We start from the raw sequence: 14,733 nt of genomic DNA, 5'->3' as shown, positions 1-14,733 counted from the left end.
AGTGACTAAATAGTAAACAGAACCAGTGGTGTGTAGAACAAAAAGCAATAACATGTTTAGGTAAAAGAAAGCTAATATATCAAATGGTGGTGCATCTGGGGCAATGCAGCCAGGAATCCTTTGTAATGTTTTTTTATTTATGTGTTTTTTTTTTGTTTTGTTTTTTTGCAGAGATGAGAGCATTGTCAGAGCTTCTGGGACCATATGGCATGAAGTTCCTCAGTGAAAGTCTCATGTGGCATATTTCCTCCCAAGTGGCGGAGCTTAAGGTACCAATCTAAAAGAGCTATATCTACTAGAACTATATATGCTCAAACAACATTCTTTTACATTCTGTTCAGCTACATTATTAGGAGCTAAATAGAATTGTGGCAGTTTCAGGCGTCACTGTTGGTGGGGTAATGCACTACTGTAAGAAAACTAAGAGGTTGTTGAAAATGTTAAATAGCTGTTCATGTAAAGCACAACTAAACCCAAAGTAGAAACCATGTGGAAGCAGGACTTGTAGTCACAGGACAGGACTCACAGGTTGTGAGAATGACATTAGCTCAAAAGATATGCATATAGAGGTGCTGGCCATTGGAGAAAATACTGTTGGGAAATCTTCATTGAACTATTGCACCAAAATCTGGGTTTGTTTTTTTTCATCTTTTAATGGGTTATGTATTTTTATATTTTTAAAGATTTTTAGCTGTTCTGCTTTAATTTTTAATCTCACATTATTTTTTTGTTTTTTTTAAAGAAACTTGTGGTGGAAAATGTTGATGTCTTAACACAAATGAGGACAAGCTTCGACAAACCAGAACAAATGGCAGCTCTTTTCAAGCGACTGTCTTGTAAGTGACTATGATTCCTGTGTTTTATCACGTGCCATAATGTACAGAAGTTTGTGGTGTTTTCTACTGTTAGAAAACACCAACACATGGATCAGTGTACAAAGCAGAATTCAGTCCTTGAGTATCTTTTACTCAAAACTGTATCTAAAAAGTGACCATATCGTTAGAATAATAGTGGGTAGTAGAAAAAATATTATAGCCCCCCCCCCCCCCCAAAAAAACAACCTAAATTGTTGGAAGGTGTGCCTTTTAAATACATTATGTAAATTGTTGAGATGCAAAGACCCTTCACCCACTTTTAAAATTCCAGTTTTGGTCAAGGATTGCCAAATAATTAATAATCCTTATTGTGCTTGTCTTGTATATTAACCATTTCAAGTTACCTGATTGTATGTATCATTGACTGTAGCTGTGGACAGCGTCTTGAAGAGGATGACCATCATTGGAGTGATTTTGTCATTCCGCTCACTTGCACAGGAAGCTCTACGAGATGTAAGTAGCTCAGATTTTTACATATATTTTTTTAATGCCTCTATTTCAAGATTCAACAATATACTGCCATAAAGCTGTATTACAGCACAAGAATATACTGGTAAATTTAATTGGAGCTCCTTGATTTACGTATATGAAAAATATTATAATAAAAGCAAACTGGAAGCATCCACTGGAAACTGTATTTTGAAAATTCTTTCTGCCAAACTAAAATGCTAAAAATAATTCTACACCATTCTATCCAAATATCAATCAAAAAGTCCACAGAAGAGCACTTTTTTCTATGTTTTCATATATATATTTATCATGGCAATTAAAAGGTCCTATGTTGGTCTCTTAAAGCAGACCTATTACAAAAGAACTATGGTGGCTAGCATTGCTGACATCTGAAGCTCATCTAAAAAGGTTGGTGTATCATGAGGGACTTCTCCCTCTACTACAACATGTAGGGAGACCTAGGCACAGCAAGTTTGGCTACCATCCTAATCCTGTGGCTTCAGAACATCATCACTGACACTGAAAGTGTACAGGTTAGGTGTTCTTATTTCACTATGGATCAGTACAGCAAACTGGGAGCTAGTATTTTCAAAGGGCAATCAATGACCTACTTAAATATTTCTCCCACCAAAGGGTTCGTTTAGTATAAAATCTAAACAGCTGTGATGTTCTTTTAAAAGACATAGTAAACCTTTTCTGATCTTTTTTAGCCCCCATTTTCTCCACTTTATGGATTAGTTGAAATATGTTCAAGCTATTTTATTTTGTGTTACCTAGAATACGGCATTTTTTCTAAATTTTATCTGCTAGAACGCCTTAGTGTATGCATATTTCCAAACAGTTCTTGGAATGTATGAATGTCAAGTATTAAATCTGTGAGCCATTGAAGTATATCAGATTATCTGTCTTGCTACTGTGTGAAGCTGTGCCAGATAAGTTGATAAGAATTAGCTTTTATTCCACCTGATTTCAGCTCTCTCTAATCCAGTAATGGCCTTTTCTTTATTCTTTTTACATTAGGATTCTAGCCAGGAGTATCTCTGACTGAATCCAATATTTAGATGTCACATTCCCATCCAGAAAATTACTTTGAAAGCCATGCTGATGGTATCTCAAATGAAAGCATAGTTAGGATTGAACAGCTAAATGTTGCTTCATAGGGAGAAAATGTTCATTTTCCCATTTTATGTTGTCAGACTGTTTTAAAAGCATGTACTATTCATGAGCATTAGTAGGGCTCCCTGATGTAAAAGGAATGTTCCTTTTTGTTGGGAAATGTGAAAGGTAAGGTTATCCTGCCTGTATTGTGACTTTATAGTTACCACTACTTCCCTTTCTAGAAGGTGCCTGTTTTTACATCTTTGGTTTGGAAAACTGCTGCCTTAACTATGCAAGGTGCTGTCTTTATTGAGCTGTGCACATGCCATAGTTGGGGGTTGTGGAGAGTGCAGACTTCTGCTGTTCTTTTCAAGATGGTATTTGCAGCAGTACATGCCTATGTTCAGGGGAGCTTGGATTTGCAAGAGAATGATGTAGCACAAAAGTGTGTGGATACTTTGTGCTGTCTGCTACTGATAAATCCTTTTCAAACAAAGTAACCATGAACATGATCTATTGTTAACATACACTTGCGGTGTGCTTATATAACAAAGAACTTGTACTGTTGCTGTAAAAATCATCCTTTCTCCACTAGCCATTAACTGTTGTCAAAACCCTGACAAGTGTTTTTTAGGCATTAAAATAACAACCAGGCCGTCTAATGGTCTTGTATCATGTTTAGAGTATTCAGGCTGTTCCAGGCTGTGGACAAACCTAAAATCTAACTCCATTTTTGCAGAGAAAAAAAAGCTCATTTGGGTGATTTTTGGTAAAATTTATAGTTTACAACAAAATAGCATAACATAGCTGCAGATTCTTATATTTCTCAGTTCTAAAAAACAGTTTCACAATATTCACACAGTATTCACAAACGTGCTTCATCAATAGTAGGGTCAGCTATATCAGTATTCACCTCCTGAACTGTGTGTTCTGAAGAGGGAAGTTGCAGTGTCTGCACCCATTAGAGCAGCCATTTACAGGTATACAAATGGATTAGCATGAATGGTACTTGGCCTGAGTGGCACAATTTACTCATGGAATCCCTAGCAACCTTTAGAGGAACTCTGGGATTCCACGGAATCCTGATTGAGAAACATTGCTTTAGGGTGTAACTCAAGAAAAAATAATAAAATACATTTGAATTGACTTCTCATACCTAGGGATTTTTTTGCACATGACAAATGTCTCATCCCTTTTTGCTGCACTGTACTCTGAAAAGCAAACATTCCAGTATATTAGTGTAATGGTTGCTTTTCGATATGGTCAGGTGTATAATTATAGACTTTACAAGTGCGTATTTTCTCACAACACCACAATACATCCAAGCAGAACAGACGTTTGATGTTTCAGCTGTTCCTATTGACTCATCCTTCTACATATTTCAGAACGTGAAGTGTGAAAAGAGATAATTGTAATAATCCGTCATGTTTGCATGCCATTGTCCTATCTTTTGAACCCTCTCCATTTTCTAAGACTGTTCAGCAGTTTTATATAACCCTTCATATGTTTCCCATTTGAAAACACATGCCTGTGAAACATTTTGGGCTATATTGCCTAATCAAGAATTTGTTAAACTTTTACACTATTGTGGGTTTTTTTTTGTTTTTGTCCTTTTGTCAGTGTCCTTTTTGGCGAATCCTCCTTTCATTTCTTGTCTGAAAGATGCAACAGTTTTCACAGAAACGGGTGTATCCATTGGAAGGTTATTCCTTCCCTTATTCTCCTGACAACTGTAAAATTTAGGATTTCACATTGTTTGGGTCTAGGTCATCTAGACAACAGACAAGAGAGTGAATCTTTCCAAAGGGACACAGCAGTTAAACACATGACAGGGGCTCACACCTTTCTATTCCTATCCAAGTCCAGGAAAATGTTTGCACTATAGTGGTCTTAATACAGGGAAAAATATAGCTGTGTCTCAGTAAGTGTATGTGAAACAGGCTTGTATTTTAGTAAAATTTAATGCAAGCCTAGCCATAAACACAAGGCATTTTTTCTGTGGGCTTGTGAAATAGTATCAATATTATCTAGTGTTATGCTTTATATATGTTGACATTTAGTATCATCAATAAATAATATATTATAGACTCAGGTTTTAACAGTATTTTCCCTGATGTATTTTTGCTTTTGGTCTTTTTGTTCCATATTTGTTATTCAAAGCAAAGGCATTTCAGCAGCAATCTCTCTGAGCAACTTGTTTGGTGAATGCATAGTGGATATCTTTTATCAGCTGTTTAGCAGATCAGAGAGACTAGTGTCCTAACAGTTTCAATCCTTCTTTCAGGTCTTATCTTACCACATTCCTTTCCTTGTAAGTTCTGTTGAAGACTTCAAGGATCACATTCCAAGAGAGACTGACATGAAGGTAAGAGATTGTGCCATGAAGGAAATGTAACACACCTATACAGAGGAGACCCTATCCTGATTTGAGCTATCAAACTAAAAAAAAAAAAAAAGTCAATAAAAAAAAAATTAGTACACCTGCTATGAGAATTTGGAATGCCACTACTTGTCTTTTTCATAGTTCTTTAATGACAGATTTCCCACCATTTCCCAAGACCCATGCTTGAACCGGGGATCAAGGCCATTTTGTGGATTTTGTCCAGATCTCTGAGATTGTCCAACATGAAACTCCTGCACTTCGTTCTTTAACCTCCCTGGTGGTAATTTTCATTACCAAAATTTTCTTTACCAAAAGCAGTAACCCCGAGACACACTCGGGGTGGCATTGTGCAGGACTTACCTAGTCCCCTGGCCTTGCGTCCCTGGCATGCGGGGGCGGCGTGCTGACGGGCGTGACCGGGCAGGAATTTTAAACAGAAAGGACCTGCTTTGACATGCAAAAATGCTGTCATATCAAGACTGCCAGTGAGGTTATAAAGGAGTGTTCTGTAATACAGACCAGTTACTGTATCTCCCCATATATTTTTGTAGTGGGGTGACCTGCTGGTTAACTCTCACAGCTTTGCTGTCTGTGAGGTTATGTGCAGCACAGTGATGATCCCCAATTTCTCAAGGTAATATCTAGTTTTGCAATTGTTTTGGAGCTCACATATTGCTATTAAGCAATATACCTAAATAAGGTTTTGTGCCTGTGAAGCATAAAAACTCAATTGAGTTTAAGAATACATTTTTGCCATGTAATAAACATATCAACGCAGTTACTAGCAATCGCATATTCAGTGGGGTATTGTCTATGATGATCTCCAAAATAGTCCTACATGTAGTTGCAGTGCACTTTCTTTTGGTATTAGTTTAGGCTTTTGGAAATTTTCCTGCCTATTTCACTGGGAATTCTATTTTGATCAGTTGATCACACCTCACTATTCTTAAATTCTGTAGACACAAGGAGGTGAACCAAATTCTGTTCCTAAATATATTTTTCTGATGGACTAATAATGTTAACCCTCAACTTTAATGTAGCATTTCATATATAAAAAAAACTCCTTTGGTGTTAGGTTTTCCGAGCCAAGTTATGACATTTGGAGGACAAATGTTTGAATTAATAGGAGAGAAGAATCATAGGAAGAGAAATGATGAGAGATCTGTTTACCATGGGTGGCACCTTTCTTTTCTCCAGTTGAATTTGAAATTTCACAGTAAATGCATTCATATTACAGCATGACATAGGGCTCCAGCTAGAAAACTTGAATTTTAATGTTCGTTTTTCCTATTTTAAAGGTTGCAATGAATGTGTATGAGTTGTCATCTGCTGCTGGATTGCCGTGTGAAATTGATCCAGCCTTAGTTGTGGCATTATCATCCCAAAAATCTGGTATGTTTTATATGATTTCATATTTCCTTAGGTATTCACCATTAAACTAGCACAGAGCCCATTTTCTAAATAGAAGCAACTTGTAAAAAGTAGATGTTTTTTACTTTAATTGCCTCTCTTCCCTGCCATGCTTGCTGTAGGAGTCTACATAGAAAATAAAGGGGCCAAGGTAATGGGTTCATATATGGCAGGGTAGTTGCATAGCTCCAAGATGAAGCCGTGCACAGTGTTCACAGAAGTTCAAAGGAGTTTTGATCAAATGACAAGCAAGATGCCTGGGTTTAAATATATTAGCAAGCACCTTGTGTCAATTCAAAAAATTTGGTGTTTATATGTGAAATACCCATTACTTTTACCAACATGTTCAGGAACATGCCTTTCTGCCATATGGCTGTGTGTATGTCCAGTATGTCATTCTTCCTTCTGACCAGGTTGGTAAAAATTTGTTTGCTTCTAAACTGTAAAATTCCAAACAACTTTTACCTATGACCACGTATATTGCTGAAAAATGCATTAAATTCTATGTTTTTTTTTTCAAACTTACTGATGCTGAAAATTAAACCACTGAAACCATGTTTAGACCAAATGTACATTCTTTAAAATACTTTGTAATGTGTCTAAAATACTAACAAAAACTACAACCATCAGTAAAAAAAATTTCTGTTGGTGATGAAAATATTTGTGTATGTTTAACATTTTATTCTTGCTCTTTGCATAATGTCATAAATTTGTATTTTAAATATTTACTCCTCATATTAAATTGTACACAGATGTGGTTTGCTTGTGAAAATACATGGAGTGTAGTTCTGTGGTCTGTTATTTTTATTAGTTTCCATCCACAATTTCTTTATCTGACATGAATTTTCTTGTGTTGGGAGCCACACAGCTTTATTGGAAAGCCACAGATAAGTTTATTGCAAGTGTAGTGGTAAAAGTAAGTGCTGTAGCCGTGCAGTGATAGCATCAGATTGTGAGATCTGGTTGTTAAATACTTATACAGTTTAACTTTTTTTGTTTAATTAATAAAGCTTCTTCTAAAATGTAATGTAAAGTTCTTAGAAACCAGATGTTAAACAAAATACTTGAAGACTTTCATGTATCCATTAATACATTTTAACATGTCATAAAGCAGCATGGTTTTGCTCATTTATGTATAAAAGTACAGGACACATTTTGGCTTCCTGCATCCAATTTATTTCCCAGATTTTTTTTGTTACACGTACATTATGTCTTTTAACAAGTGATTTGGATACTTTTTTGTAGTTACGAAATGAGCTAAGTTAACACAAAAAAGGCTTGATACCCCAACTTAGTGAGATGATATAAAGCAGTGGTCCCCAACCCCCGGGCGGCAGTGCAAGTCCGTGGCTGGTAAGTGGCCCTACTTACACTGTTCTAAAGCTAGTGAGGGCAGGAACACACTGCTCACACTGCTTACACAGGAGCTTCTTAGAATGGCAGAGCAATGTATGTAAGGCTTACACTTCTCTGACATTCCCAGCAGCTCTGCACCAGACAGCACACCAACTCTCCTACATTACTCTGCTATTCTCAGCTAGTGTGCTGACAGGAGGCCGAGCTGCTGAGAATAGAAGTGTAAGCTGTACATATACCAGGCCCTGCTGTCAAAGGTTGGGGACCACTGACAGTGTTCAGTTGTAGAACCACATACAATTAATCAAAACAACAGGGTTACAATACAGTTAGATGTATCAAATATGCACAGGAATTGCAGTAGTGTGTATATATGTGTATCTGCTCACTAATATTGAAATGTAACAACTTGGAATAACGTTGCTAACTCACTTTCTATGGCTAACCTACTTTCTTTGTTTAATTCTTGTTTGCAGAAACAATCAGTCCTGAGGAAGAGTACAAAATTGCCTGCCTTCTTATGGTCTTTGTGGCCGTATCTTTGCCGACATTGGCTAGCAATGTGATGTCTCAGTACAGCCCTGCCATAGAAGGTATTGTAATGGCATTTTTTAAGCTAGAAGACTGCATTGTTGTACGTAGCAGCTGTATATGTACTAACCATTTTTCTTGGTTTAGGTCACTGCAACAATATTCACTGCCTGGCAAAAGCCATCAACCAGATTGCTGCAGCTTTATTCACTATTCACAAAGGAAGCATTGAAGATCGTCTTAAGGAGTTCTTGGCTGTACGTATAACTTGTCATGCAGGCATTTGGTACATTTCTCCATTCAAACAGAGCTTTGTTTTTTTTTTTTGCTTGTCTGTTTATGTGAGCTGTCATCAGACTTGGTTTCGGGGGATGTAAAATTTTAGTATGTATGAATATGGAAGCAAATAGTTTCTAGTAAACATTGGTTTCCTGGATTTTTTTCTTTAGGATGTATGCACTGGAGATCTAAATTATAGCCCAGTTGTGTTGTAGTGCTGTAGGGAGACGTTTTTTGGCTCCTGCTTTATCTACAGCCTCAACTTTGAGGCATTCGTTCAGAAAGGAAAAAAACTATGGCACTTAATGGATAAATCTAATTTATGAGGGAAGATAAACATCTTCATTTCCTGAGGTAAATAAATCCTTTGTGACCACAAAGGTTTGCTGTTTTGGAATATGTTGACAAATCTTTATTCACATTGAATACGGAACAGATTTTCACACTTTTTTCCCAGGACATATGTTTTAATAGGCACTTGTTATTTTTCATTAAAAATAATACTTTTACCATTCTTTTAATCAAAATGCAAATGTTAGATAATCTTAATTATCTTAAATACTTGTGGGTTTTGGTAAGAAAGACACAGGTATATGATTGAGTAATAATATTGAACTTTAGGCTTTAGCTTTAACTAATTGGTCTTTATCTCATACCACCCTCATTTCCACTAATAAAATGAAATCCCTTCAGCACTTAAAGTAGATCTTCCCAGTGGGAGGGTGGGATAGCTATCGGAACAAGAAGCTGGTGGGCTGCCATTATCACAAAATTTGTCTTAGTGTGGGTTTTTGTGTGTGTGGAGAGAAGTAAGCCTCATGTAAGAAGTTTGTAGTGATGACGGCTTGTGGAGGTGTATAGGAAGAGATCTTGTGGGCAGCAAGGTATTAAAATCAAATGCTGGCAGTTATCTCCCCTTAGCCACCTCACAATCCACCCTTGCAGACACACCTTCCCATTGTCCGGCACCTTTCACTGACCTTTCTTGTTGATTCATTGCCAAGTGCTTATTTTTTAATGCCCTCCACACTCCCATAATGCCTGGTGTCATACTCTGTGCACAATTCTGCAAATACTTTGCAGCATATCTCTGCACTCACTTACTGCCATCATGCCTTCTGTTTTCCTCCTATATGCAATACTGTTCATCTTGCCCACACTGCTTGCTGCAGTATTCCCCATACTCACCTACACATTCTGTCCTCATCATACGGTTGGCACTTTTTCTTACACATGCTGTTGATCTCTTCGCTCTCCTCCTCTGCACATTCTGTCCAGAAGTTAAGTTAATTATTTGATTAATGAGCAATGTCGCTGGAAACGAACGTCTGTCCTGGCAGATCCGTTTGGGCGATGATTGTCCGCTATCTGCTGTGTGTACAGTCCTTCAGTGATCATGGACGGTTCTGCGGTACACTTTCTCTGGTACATGTCACTTCCTGCATCGTTCAAACGATCGTATCTTACATTATTGGGTGAATATATTTGAACGATCGTATCGTTATAGCATGTAAAGAATTGTGCACTTTAGGATTGTTTTCTAATGACAATTATTGCACCAGTGTACCTTGTCTAAAACTGCGTACACACGTGCAATAATTATCCTTGGAAACGAACAACTAACAACCATTCATCCGATAATCATTAACAAAAAAAGTGCACAACGACGCCGATAAATGAGGATTGTCGCTGGAAACGAACGACCATCCCGGTTGATCTGTTTGGCCGATGATCGTTCACTATCTATTGTGTTTACAGTGGTTCAGTGATTGTGGATGGTTCTGCAATAGACTTTCTCCTTTACATGTCACTTCCTTCATCCTTCAAATGATCGTATCTAGCGTGTGTACATTATTGGTGGGTTTTATTTGAACAATCGTGTCGTTGTAGCAGGTACAGAATTGTGCACAATACGATCGTTTGGAATAATTGTGCAAAATCGTTAGTCCTCCCTTTTCTAACGACAATTATTGCAGGTGTGTACCTAGCTTAAGTGTATCTTAGTTTTCTTGTTTAGTCACACTGTACACTTATGTTTCCGTCTACTGTGCTTTGTTCTCACAGCTGGCGTCTTCCAGCCTCCTGAAAATTGGTCAAGAAACTGATAAGACAACAACAAGAAACAGAGAATCTGTTTATTTGCTGCTAGATATGGCAAGTTCAGCAATGTCATTTCCTATTTTTTCCTTTTTTTTTTCTTTTCTGAAAAGGTTTTATTTAATTCATATTTTTTTTAAATAAATGGTTCATATGCATTGGTTTTTCCATTACTTTTTAAAATGTTTAATTTCCCATATTATTGTTTCAAAACTCACTAGTATTTCTAATAAGGCAGCCCAATACAAGCTTTTCTGTTGTTAATTGCAACTTCATATGGTGAATGCCCAGTTACTTTAGCTTGCAATAGTAATAAGTCAGTTCAAAAATAAGTGGGTAGAGCTTGGAACACTGGTACCTAGATATTTTCACAATTGTCATTTAGGGTTGCTGGGTAATTAAAGCCTCCAGTCATTATACATTAATGAAATACAGGTTTAAGATCAATTGATTCTTTCAATTTTTCATGTTTAAAATAACAAATATATTACAAACCTGGTTATAGTTTGCTTAAAACTTAATACAAATAAATATATAAAAGTATGTTTTACTTATTTTTCTCATGTTTTGATCTGAAAAAGAATGTTGAATGCAGGCGAAGAGTTAATAAAACCAAATACAATTGGAATGCATCCAATAAAAAGTTCATTCACCCAACTTTTTCAAGCACAACTGTCTAAATTATTGTCCTAATGTCCTTCTAACATATTTTATGTAATGCATTGATTGTATTAAACACATTTGTTTTTCTTCACACAGATTGTGCAAGAGTCACCATTCCTGACCATGGACTTGCTGGAATCTTGTTTTCCATACGTCTTACTGAGAAACGCTTACCACGCAGTTTACAAACAGAGTGTGACATCCTCTGCATAAACATTTACTTTGTGAAAACCCAGCACAAGCTTGTTCAGCCTGAAAACTGTGGAGTACTTTTCCTGAATGACTGGGAAAAGTCAAATGGTTTTGTGACTTAAATTCTTCCCCCATTCCATTGTACAAGTATTTTTGACAAGTGGTTTCTTATTTGCAGTTGTACTACCAGATAAGCTTGGTTGGTTGCAATTCACTACAAGAAAAAAAATTACAAAAAAAAATTGAAAAGCTTCTGAACAGTTTCATCCAGAGAATAAAAAAAATAATTTAGAGGGGGACAAACTGATACAATACACTACTTTTGTTTCTTTTTTTTTTTTTTTTTTCTTTTTTGATAACTCATCCTGCAGAAATATTATTGCTTGTTTATTATTTCAAAGAAATGTATTTAGTGATTATTTTAGATGGTGGTTAGGTGACATGTGTGTAAATTATTTCATATAGAAAAGTTATAATCTCTACCTTTTATGTTCTTATCGATAACGGTTTGGTTAGGTGATTCTGTGATTTTTCTGTGAAGTAATTGCACCATTTACATCTGTTCTTTTTTTTCCCCCAGTCAGTTCTAGAACAAAACGGAAAACAAAAATGATCAACTCTCTTCATTCTGTGACTACTCAGTATTTACAGTACATAATTCCTATCCTGTATTTTAAGCAGCAGATGTTTGTAAAAAAGCATAGATTTTTTTTTTTATTCAACTAACTGCCATAATGCTCTGTTGGCATTTACATTACCATTGTAATCTGCTATATGGTATATGACGTTCTCATTCATTTATCAAATGTTCATTCATTTTTTTTTCCCTTAACCACTTTTATATGTTTTAACTTTTTGAAATTCAAGTGTACCTACCATAACGTACAATAAACACTAGACTGTATCGAAACAAGGTTCCAGGTGCTTGAATTGAAACATTTCAATGTTAAGGGTTCGTTCACACTAAAGCACATTATGTGCTGGAGTGCAGGTTGGGACCAATAAATCTGAATTCACCGAAATATACCTTGATAAAGGAGGAGTGTGTCAGCATGACTATATGCACCTTTAAATGACTATATAAACCAATAAAATACATATATATTAGCAATTTACCTGCCAAAGGACTTGTAATTTTGTCTAACCTAAGCTATACAAAGCACAGCCTTCTCTAACAAAGAGACCTGATCTACATTTAATTAACTCTTAGGTCTTGTTACTCCCTTAGACTGTTCCCAGACAGTGTAAAGAAAAATTGCATACTGATTTGCTCATGTCTCACTCATTCTCCTTTGATCAGCAGGTTTCTTGTTAGCACATGAGCACTGCAGCACAATTGATTGTCGCTTTGCTCTGCTTCTGCTTATCCCAGCAATGCTTGCAATTGGAAAAAATACATTGATGGTGTGTTAATAAAGTGCTGCATTAATCTGCCTGGAGTTCAGCTTTAAGGGTTTGTGACAGGCTGAATATAAGAGTCTCATTCTGACAGTAAGTTCCAGTATGGTGCCAAGAATAATCATGGAACGTTATAATGTCCTTTTTTATTTTTTTTTTTCCTATATCATAATAGGTATATTTTCTGAAGTGAATGGACAGTAGATGAACAAACACTAAATGGATAAATGTAGTCTGAGTTTCTCACTGCCCTCTTGTGTTATACTTTTCCCCATAGACTTTAAAAAGCTCTATATTTGCATTTGACTAAGCATGTCCAACTCCCATGTAAGGCCTGGAGATGGATTGCCCTGGCACAGAGTACTGCACTGTGGGAAGCCAGGAGTACTCATGCATTCCTCAAAACAGAATATTGACACTGTAACGTACGTGGAAAGAATTGATTTTGATCAAGCAGGCTTAACAGGGTTTTTCTGATCTTCAACCATCATAGCATTAGGTTAAGAGCAGGTTATCTATTTCTTTCAGTATAAAGTGGAAATAGCAAATATAATAACCCCCTTTAAATATTCTCATTTTGTTGCTTTGATGCCTGGAATGAAGACAAAAAAAATAGTCTTTCTAGCATTCATTTACTGAATGCTTATAACTCATAACATCCAAGTGAAAGATATATTAGCAAAAGATCACAAAAAAAAAGAATGTCCGAGATGGAAAAAGGAGGTGTATTTTGTGGAACCTACATTTGCTTTAGTGACAGCCTTGACTCTGTTGGGAAACTTCTCTACATCCATACATTCAGCAATATTTATCTGCCCTTCTAGAATCTTCAAGTCGTTCCACTGATTTTGAGTCGGGTGTAGGTCCAATTTCCAAGTAGGCCACACACAAGCATTCACTTTTCTCTTCTGCAGCCATTGTGTGATCAATCTTGCTATGTGCTTCAAGTCATTGTCATGATGGAGGTTGAACCTTCTTCTCATTAACAACTTTCTAGCAAAGGGCAGCATGTTTTCCTCAAGAGTTTGACAGTGCCTAGTCTCTGCTGAAGAGAATCATCACCACAACAAGATGCCACAACCTCAGTGTTTTACTGTAGGTATGGCGCCCGCCCGATCATTACACCTATTTCTTTTTGGCCTCAGAAACTCAAAGTTGCATCAAAGCTTACTTGAAACCTCATGGACCCTTTCTTAAGGAGTGGCTTTTTTCCTTTTTGGCTCTTTGCATTATCTGGGAACTGCCTGGGACCAGAGAATAGAAAGTAGACATTGCTAGTTATGTTCCTGGCCTTAAAACATTTGAAATAGTCTGTTTTTAAAATATGTATACCCAGAGCCCAGCTTTAAAATAATTTTAAAATAAAGCTGGTTAAATTTTCTCATAAAGTGGGGTTTACCCTCCCCAATGTATAAGGTGATTGTGTGCTTAGCTAGGCATTGAAGGAAAGCACTGGAGTTTGGCTTTAATGTGTATCTAGGCCACTAGGCTATATAACCATTCCCCATTCTATCCAAAAAATTATTCTCTGGATGTTCTGAAATGAATTCTGGATTCTGGCTTCTCATTAAACTGTGTGTCTCTGCTGAAAATAAAGACTGGCCAAGTTTAAGTATAAAAAAGATTTGTATGTTGAATCTCTACATTTCATCAGAAGAAATGTTGGCCTTTATCCCCAGTCTGTGTTTGGTTTCCTCCATAATGTTAGCTCTCCTTCCCTTGACACAATAATATTCCAACCAGGTTAGTTTACTACTGCATTGAGTGTTCTGCTACATTCTCACCTACAATAAATGGCATACTGGTTGGTCATATATTCCTGATATTAAACAGGAAAGTATGTCTTGAATTGAACAAAGTTGGTAAAATGTAACAACTACATTTGCTACATCTAGAGGGTTGTGCAAATGAAAATGCATCATAGTGGTATTTGCAGAAAGGCTTGGAGTATATTGCATTAATGTGTTCCTTCACTTGCTGCATCTTACAGCACATTGCTTC

The 14,733-nt window shown here is 36.5% G+C and overlaps 1 protein-coding gene across 5 annotated transcripts in view; it reads left to right on the top strand.

The window, feature by feature from the left end:
• NCKAP1 (NCK associated protein 1) overlaps positions 1–12,247 on the top strand; it is a 73,413-nt gene extending 61,166 nt beyond the window's left edge. For all 5 annotated transcript variants that reach the window (XM_072418427.1, XM_072418425.1, XM_072418426.1 and 2 more), the window contains 9 exons: positions 172–269; positions 743–836; positions 1,246–1,328; positions 4,708–4,788; positions 6,105–6,198; positions 8,049–8,165; positions 8,251–8,360; positions 10,447–10,536; positions 11,239–12,247. In XM_072418427.1, the coding sequence (XP_072274528.1) occupies positions 172–269; positions 743–836; positions 1,246–1,328; positions 4,708–4,788; positions 6,105–6,198; positions 8,049–8,165; positions 8,251–8,360; positions 10,447–10,536; positions 11,239–11,355 (884 nt within the window). In that variant the 3' untranslated portion in view covers positions 11,356–12,247. The remainder of the gene's footprint in view (positions 1–171; positions 270–742; positions 837–1,245; positions 1,329–4,707; positions 4,789–6,104; positions 6,199–8,048; positions 8,166–8,250; positions 8,361–10,446; positions 10,537–11,238) is intronic.
• The last annotated feature ends 2,486 nt before the right edge of the window (positions 12,248–14,733 follow it).

The sequence above is a fragment of the Pyxicephalus adspersus genome, chromosome 7 (assembly GCF_032062135.1).
Source record: "Pyxicephalus adspersus chromosome 7, UCB_Pads_2.0, whole genome shotgun sequence".
Taxonomy (NCBI): Eukaryota; Metazoa; Chordata; class Amphibia; order Anura; family Pyxicephalidae; genus Pyxicephalus; species Pyxicephalus adspersus.
The sequence above is the reverse complement of the archived record's forward strand: the minus strand, read 5'-3'. Positions and strand labels throughout refer to the sequence as shown.